The 8,717-nt window shown below is 34.9% G+C and overlaps 1 protein-coding gene across 2 annotated transcripts; it reads right to left on the bottom strand.

Annotated features, from left to right (window-relative positions):
• Positions 1 to 360: 360 nt before the first annotated feature.
• Positions 361 to 8,519, bottom strand: LOC118053911 (uncharacterized). Of its 2 annotated transcripts, none has more exons than XM_035065308.2 (5): positions 8,446 to 8,519; positions 8,243 to 8,325; positions 2,518 to 3,098; positions 1,369 to 1,544; positions 361 to 1,188 (listed from the first exon to the last, which is right to left on the bottom strand). In XM_035065308.2, the coding sequence occupies exons 2-5, from the start codon at positions 8,262 to 8,264 to the stop codon at positions 738 to 740; spliced, it is 1,230 nt and encodes a 409-aa protein (XP_034921199.1). In that variant the 5' UTR covers positions 8,265 to 8,325; positions 8,446 to 8,519; the 3' UTR covers positions 361 to 737. The 2 variants fall into 2 exon arrangements, with proteins under 2 accessions (XP_034921199.1, XP_034921200.1); XM_035065309.2 differs by having other exon boundaries at positions 8,243 to 8,355; positions 8,446 to 8,512.
• Positions 8,520 to 8,717: the final 198 nt, after the last annotated feature.

The following is an 8,717-nucleotide window of genomic DNA, read 5'->3' as shown; positions in this document are numbered from 1 at the left end:
ATCACTTAAATTGTATTTTCTTCCTTGGTAGAAAATAAAGAAAATAACTTGGTACCTCATCATTTTGGATGAGGGAATTAGTTTCAACCGTGGTTTTAGAAATCTAAGATAAATAAATTTTGCAGGATGTAGTTCTTAATGGGAAAAAAAACAACAATTGTAGCATTATTTGAAGCATAATTAAAAAATGAAATGAGCACCTTTCCTGTTCCCTCGTTCGTTTCCGTTCCATTCAAAAATGTCTTATGCTTGATTGCTAGAATGATACTACTTATTCAATAGACCTATTTTAACCATCAAAACCCCAAATAAATCCCAAAGAAGTTCTCGAAAACAAGTTAAAAAACTGAGTCTCAGAAATTGGGGCGAGCAACTCTATCCACTCTCATTAGAAATGCATAGGAAACCGGATTGTCCCTATCTCACAGGTTATTTATCATAAAGATATAACTTAGCATGTCCATGCATGTCAAATGCATCATCCTAACTACCCATCCAACATTTGTTCTCCAGTCAACAAGAAAGTCAGCTTTACAAATTGTAGCTCTCCTACCACTTCAATGTTTTCCCAAACTCTCCAAGAATTAAGCCAACTATTTAAATTTTGTTCACTAGGAGACAACAACTACCTTCCTTTCCATCTCTGTTTTTTTTTTTTGTCATTTTTTCTACATAGTACATCCTGATAGGCTATAGGATGCGGAGAGGAAACCTAAACAGGTTTTCCATAATCTTAGTCAAGGAGATACCCATTCAAAGTAATGACAGCGGGCACCTCTAGTGGCAGTCCAGTTGCCACAACCAAAGAACAGGCTACCTTGCTTTGGTCCAGGCTTTCGAACCATTCCTTTGCTGCTCTTCACACCACAGAAACAGAAGGGATGATATGGGAAACCAGGAATATGAATTTCCTTAAGCTTATGAGGTTGGTGTGGTGCAAGGGACAGGTTCTCAGCGGACTGCTTGCATGACAATGAACTGTCAGTTGTGTGCCACATCAGTGAGTTGGTGATAGAGAATCTGATGCCCCGGCGCATAAGTAGAGCAAGCAGACGAGCGGTGTTTTTGGCATCATCCAGCCCACAGTGAGCACGGCCCTGCCAGTGTAGGCCTGCCATCTCAACAGCCTCCTTCAGACATCTTGCACCACCAAATATGTCACGGAAAGGAACTTTTAAGTTGATCCATCTGACAAATGTTAAAAAAAAAAAAATTGAAATCATGTTAAGAGGGACTTTCAAAATGTCAGCCAAAAAATAAAAGCAACAGAGTTCCAGTTTATTCACAATGAAAAATAGCTTGCGCAGAAGATTAATACATTTATAATGGAAAGGTTTTTAATCAAAAGGCTAATATACGATCATTTACCGGTTAAAATAAGGAGGCTTCCTGATCTTCTTGAATCGGCACTCAGATTCCAACATCACCCGACAATCCCAGTTCGACCATGTCACCACAGCAAATTTGGTGTTTTTTATCCCTTTATTCTCAAGCCATTTATCATGCCTGAGGAGTGCCTCACTAAGAGTAACACCTCTGTCCACCTGGAACCACACAGAAATACAAGAATAAGATTGAGGCTACATGACGCTTATTAAAAAGCTAAGTGCCTCACTAAGAGTGACACCTCTGTCGACCTGGAACTACACAGAAATACAAGAATAAGATAGAGGTTAAATGAAGTTCATCAAAAAAGTAAAGCAAGAGAGATTAACATAAACCTAATTCTAAGAAACTAGGAAAACGTTAAAAAGTAGGCCAGCTTGCAGAAAAAGCAAAGAAATGATTCATATTGCAAAACCTAAGAAAAAAAGGACAGCACTTGCCACTAACTTCTACCAATCCACAAGGTCCCTTCATACCTTGTGTGCTTCATTGCTCTTTTCAAGCACAATAAAATGCTTCAATATCCATTTGAGACGAAAAAGAAGACTTCTATGAGCCTAAAAGTACTAGTGTTTATATCACATTGTCATAGAACATTCTTTTTCCAACTTGGGACAATAGTATCAGTCCATATCCAACTTTCATTCTATGCCAAGCCCAGTGAAACCAACCGCTGACAATGTTGAAACCACAGATTGCTTTGTATTTGACATGGAATCAAAACCCCACTACTAAATAAGTAGACCAAATGGAATTTACACCTGAGAAATTTTATATTACTCCTGGAGAAACTAGCAATACTTACTCCATGAAGAGAGTGGTAGATACAAGGAAGAGAGAAAGCAGAGGGAGTACGTGAAAAAATGTTCATGTGTGTGGAAATGAAAAAATCATCTTTTAAGGGTCCCAAAGCAATTTTTCTATCTCTCCATTATGTTTATCTCTCCCTTCATAAAGTATTGGTAATTACTCCTAAAGTAAAATAAAAATTTTCATTGCACACTATTTACGCTTTTAAAGGGAAAGTCAGTCTACCTAACCTAGTACAAAGTAAATTGAACACCACTGACAACATTCCAAGAAATACACACTTATTACTCTTTTCTAAAAGGTAAGGAATTCCAAGCTAACCTGGATTTGCTGGATACCAGTCAGATCCTTGCAGAAATCACTCAGGAGCTGATTGCAAGTTGGCCGCACATATGTCTGAAAACAAGCTTCTAGTTGACCAGTTACACTGCTCACGATGACAGATGGAAACTCAATTATCTCTTGTGGATGAGGATTTCTTTCCTTGTCGCAAGTAGCCTCAAAATCTATGACCACAAAATATTGAAAATCTTGGAACTGGATCTCCAAAGGATAACCTTGAGAAAACATACTGAAAGGAGCATACTGAAATTGAGTCTCCGGAGGAAAGGGATAAAACTGGCTCTCAAAACAATTCATTTGGCGCTGCTGCATCTTTTGAGAGTCTGGATAAAAGGTCGGCCATGAGCCAAAATCATGATGGTAGGCAGGTTTGTTGTGAAATTCACTTGGAAGTTCAAGAAACTCACTGCTTAGTGAGTGAACTGGTTCAACAACATCCCTGCCTGGGTGAGCACCAATTTCTTCTTTAAACTCAGGAAACCCTTCAAAGGAATTCCCACAAGGGAATCCCTTGATTTGGAGGCATTTTAAGGAGGCCTCACAGCTCCTTTGCATAGTTTCTGGTAAGAAGAAATGAAAAACAGAACACCTGAGAAAATTTAATTTTAATAATCTGATATCATCAACCATATTTAACTGTCCTGATAAACAGTAAAACAAGCAAGAGCTGCCAAGTGCGTATATCCTGGGAAAGGCTCCAGGTATTAATGTATCGAGAAAGAAAAGGAGGCGCATCATATGCAAATAAATAAGGCTCCAAAAGGGGATTATATAAAAAAGAAAAAAGGAACACAAAAAAAAAAATGCTGCTACATGGATAGGCAACTGTATATATTCCTTGCATACTGAAGCAAAGCCTTTGTACATAATCTGCACCTTCATATTTAGTGAAGTGATGACACAACATGTATATGTTGAAAAAAAGCTAGGATTCTCAAGCTCTAAGATTACAACCAAAAACATGGTAGAAAAATAGAAAAAATCTATGATATTTTAATAAAAGTTCAAATAGCCTTAATGTTCTAACAAAAATAAACTAGATATCCCTAATTATGCCAGCTCTAGACCTAGAATCCTAATAGGAAAAGTATTCCAAATTAAAATTCATCTAACTAGTAGAATCTATCTACAATATAATTCCTAAATAGTAAAACACTAATTAAATTAAAAGTCATAATCTAAATAAGAAAAAGAATCCAAATACAATAGGGTAAATAAAAACAATCTTGCAGAGTAACTTCAACATCTTATTTGAAGGACTTCCCAATCTCCAATCATCATGAAATTTTAACCCAATAGGAAACAAGGCTTTTAGAATCTCTTGTCAAAATTTCAATTTGATTCAACGATCAAATTAATAGTTATGCTTGATTTTGAAAACCATGTCTTGGACTTTTCTTAAACTCCTCAAAACCTAAAAATCTTAACCATTAATGAAATAATACAATAAACATTATTATGCCAAGAATATTAAAGAAATTTCCCCACGTCAGTCCCCTCTACTTCCGAATAACTTACCCTTGAGTTATCTGTCAATAATTGAACTCTTCTACTCCAAAGAAACAAATACTTTGAATATAGCATTGTAGCCAACATGTTCATGACGTAGCATGTATTTGACCCGTGAACTTCAAAATTTAATTTATGATATGTACATGCTAAAGAAAAATTCATATTTAATGTTAAATTTTTTGTTACTATGAAGTCCACTTATAGTTCTTTCACACATTCATTTACCTCAAACTTGACCTCCTCATCATCTAAGGCTTCCAATATTTCAACTTTGTATATAAAGAAACTTCAAAATAATCTTTCATAATATGAGAATTGTCAGAAATTACCGTCCTCTATGTTTTTGTTTGAAAGATCTTCATTCTTGACTAAAAGATCATTGTTTCCCACTATCTTCTCAAACTTAAGGTCAAAAGACTGAAACTATTTGTCAACACCCTTTTTGGTCACGTTATCTTCAACATAATTAGATCACTTAGATTTTTTTTCTCACCAAACTACTCCACATTGAACATAAAGCAAATAATGCTTATCTATCCAATATAAAATCTCCTCATAATCTTGTATAAACTCCAAAATTAATGATCATCTCAAATCTTTCTATTAATGGAGTTAAAGGCTTACCAGTACAAGTTCTATATTCTAGAACTTCAAACCACTATTTTCTAGCACAACAAGAAAATTTGTCTACAACAAGCCATACTTTTTTATAATAAAGAATCTTGTTGAAATAAAAGTAGGCTTCTAACTCTGTTAACCAGTTAATAAATATTTTCTTTGAAAATCTTCCATTATAGAAAGGAATTTCATTGAATTTAGGGATAGATCTGGGTTCAACCCGCCTCAAGGTTAGTCTCTAGGCAAATTTCTCTCTTCACGATCCTTGTTTGCATTTTCCATCAGCTAAAGGACTTATTCTTTAGACAATGATGCCCTCTGTTAACCAATTAATAAATATTTTCTTCGAAAATCTTCCATTATAGAAAGAAATCTCATTGAATTTAGGGATAGATCTGGGTTCAACCCGCCTCAAGGTAAGTCTCTAGGCAAATTTCTCTCCTCTTCATGATCCTTGTTTGCATTTTCCATCAGTTAAAGGACCTATTCTTTAGACAGTGCTACCACATTTTGCAATAGTCCTTCTGTGCCCGCATAATGCCCTAGATGACCTCCATTCCTGCATCGTGGGGTAGTTTGTTACCATGTCCATCCATCAGATAGGCCTATCTGCTCTGATACGAATTTAAGCGGTGCACGGCGTGGATAGAAATTAGAGTTTCCAAGCCCTAAGGTTATAACCATAAACACTGTAGAGAAATGGAGAAAATCTCTAATATTTTATTGAAAATTTAAATAATTTGAATGTTCTCTCACAAATAAACTAGACATCCTTATTTATACTAGTTTTGAAACTAGAATCCTTATAAGAAAAGGATTCTAAATTAAAACTTAACTAATTAATAGAATCCATCTAGCATTATGATTACTAAATACTAGAATACTAATTAAATTAAAAGTTCTAATCTGGATAGGAAAAAGAATCCAAATACAATAAGGTAAATAAAGATAATCTCGCATAATAACTTCCGAGCCTTATTTAAAGGCCTTCCCGATCTACGATCATTATGAAATTTTAACCCAAAAGGAAACAAGGCCTTCAGAATCTTATGTCAAAATTTCAACTCAATCCAATGATTGGATTAAAAGTTATGCTTGATTTACCAATTGCATATTGGACTCTTCTTAAACTCTTCAAAACCTAAAATCTTAACCATTAATGAAATGGTATAGTAAACATTATTATGCCAAGAATATTGAAGAAAATGTCCCACGTCACATGAGCATTTACGACTGCCTTTTCCTTTCTTCTGAGATAACCAAAAACTTTACTAAAGGACACCAAGGGAATGAAATCCAACCACAAACTAAGAACTCTGGTTACAAGAAATTGATCTGCCAAATCTATAATGAACATCTTCAATAAATGGCTTTTTAAACCAAAAGTGTGGGTTTAAATCCTAAAAATAAGTCAAAAGCAACTCTTCCCCTCAAAAGCCCTCCTTGTACATCGCCTCTACTTTAGCCAAAAACAAGAAGAGTTTAGATTATTTTTTTCTCTTATCCATGCACAATTTTATAGCCCTTCAAGTGAACACCTCACAAGCTTCAGCATACCAAGTAAAAGATACATCCCATGACACACTTCTTGAAGCAAAAATCCATATAATAGATAACCAAAGCCTCCTTAACCCTAGCCAACAAAAAAACGAGATCTAGAAATAGCTCCTTTTAAGTGGTATGGCATCAATTAGCTCATCATTCAAACCACAAGAATGCATCTAGATACTGAAGCACAATTATATGAGTCTTTCCCTTCTACCAAACATAAATCACATACAAAGTGCACATTTTAGACATGCTACAACTAGTAGCTTGGCCAAGTTGTTTCTTACAAACAAGGCATTTTGTGTAGGCACACAAATTTCAAATCCAACTTTCTGGTATAAGATCAAGACACAAATAAGTGATTTTCTGACTAACAGATGGAGACATACAGGCTTCAAGGTTCAAGTGGTCTCGACTGTTTATCTCTCATGAAATGAAAAATTGGCTGGAGAGGAAGAGGTGAAACAAACTGCTGTGAAGATAGCAAAAGAGAAGGCCCCTTGTTTGGCAAGTTTTACCAAGATTATTGGAATACTGTCATGGATGAACAAATTAAGGTTTTTAATGGATTTTATTTGAATGAGGTTGCATGAAGGAGAACAAACTTATGTTCATTACACTAATTCCCAAGATATCCTGTTGTCAAGGGTTTTGGGCTTTTTAGTTTGCTAATGTGCCTGTGTAAAATTTTAACTTAGGCGCCAATAAAATCTGCAAGGTATACACATTCTGCTCATGCTTCTGTAGTTGGGAACTAAATTGGATGTACTTTAGCTAGCCGGTGGATGACATTAGAAGGAGAAGCAAGCAGGCATAGTTGTTGAATTGGGTTTTGAGAAGGCCATGCATCAGGTAAATTGATACTTTCTTGATGATTCTTAGAAAGTGAGGGTGATAAGTGGAGGGACTAGATTAAGAGAGTTCTGTCCTCAAGAGTTATTAATGATTGTGAAAGATGAGCCTTCAATCTCATGTTATTCAATGCTAATCTACAAAAAACAAATGGTAAAACTTAGATCCAACCTTGATGTCATTTAAAATCCTCATCGAGGTCAATTTATTAAGGGGATTGAAGATCCTGCTCAATCAGACCATCTCATCAAAAGAATTTATATTTTAAGTACTTTACAATGCAAGTGTTTTTGGAGAAGATAAATTAACATAACGTTTTCTTCTCTAAAAATATACATTGAACCAAATTCCTCATGGCTAAAAGAACAAATAGTTTCACTAATCTTTTATATTTACTATATAGTTATAAGCACAAGACACCTCTTATGGCAGCATTTATACCAAAATTATATGCAACTCTGCACTGATTGTACACGCCTAAAGCAACACGTGACAGGATCACAATTAAACTAGTACAGGACCATGCCAGGACCAGGATCAAAACTCTTCGATTCAACAATCACCAAACCATTTTCTGAACCTAGGCTCTAGATGTGGAAACCTACACTGTGCATCCACTCAACAAGTAATAAAGTTCAGGTCACACAAATGCACAGAAACACCACCACTCAAATGTTTAATTCGAGTCTCAAATTCCTCATTCGCCTGCAATTTCACACAATTCCTCACTGACATCCAAATCCCCCCAAAGCATAAAATCACGTATCCTCCACCCTACTAGAATTTCTAAACATTCAGGTAGCAATCACTCCACCAGCAACCAAATCAAAAACTGAATCCTCAAACTCCAACCAAATCCCTCAGCAACACCGCAGCACATTCACCAACCTTGTTATGCCTCAAAGCTAAGCTACACAGCAGTGATGATCACAAAGTAACCAACACTGAAAAGAAAAAAAACCCAAGTCTCCATCTTTACCATTCAATTCTCCATTATAAACAAAACCCATTATAGAGAATCAATCAAAAAACATTATTGCATAAAAAAATATAAGATTACACAAACGCACATATAATTGAACTAACACTCAAAATAGATTAAAAAAAAATTCAAAATTCAGAAAAAAAAAAAAAACCCAGAAGAGAAAACAAGACAAACAGAGAATAAACATACCTTTACTTTCAAGGGCCATCATGATCTTGAGTATAATTAAGATCCACCAGCACGTACATCAGATCTTCCTCTGTTTAGCCCACCTATACACACCAATCACAGAGATTAATTACCTGCAAGTATAAATATACGGCTCTTAACACACCAGATATTTCACTTTTAGTATCAGCATCTAGAGAAATCCAAGAGAGAGGAGAAGATACCTGGTGTGATTGGAAGATGTGAGAGACAGGGAAGGAGGTTATGCAGCTTATGCTTATAAGATACTCTATTTTTATATATATAGTATAGTTTTTATTTAATTTTAATTATTAGTGCAAAATATAATTATATTAATGATATGTATTTTATTTTTACCATAAAAAATTACTTTTCTGAATATTTAATCATTGACTGTGGTCCACTTTCATAAATCAGTTTGTTTTCATATTACAAATTTTAAAAATATTATAAAAATATAATTTATATTTCTTTG

This window comes from Populus alba, chromosome 1 (assembly GCF_005239225.2).
Source record: "Populus alba chromosome 1, ASM523922v2, whole genome shotgun sequence".
NCBI classification, from domain to species: domain Eukaryota; kingdom Viridiplantae; phylum Streptophyta; class Magnoliopsida; order Malpighiales; family Salicaceae; genus Populus; species Populus alba.
The sequence above is the reverse complement of the archived record's forward strand: the minus strand, read 5'-3'. Positions and strand labels throughout refer to the sequence as shown.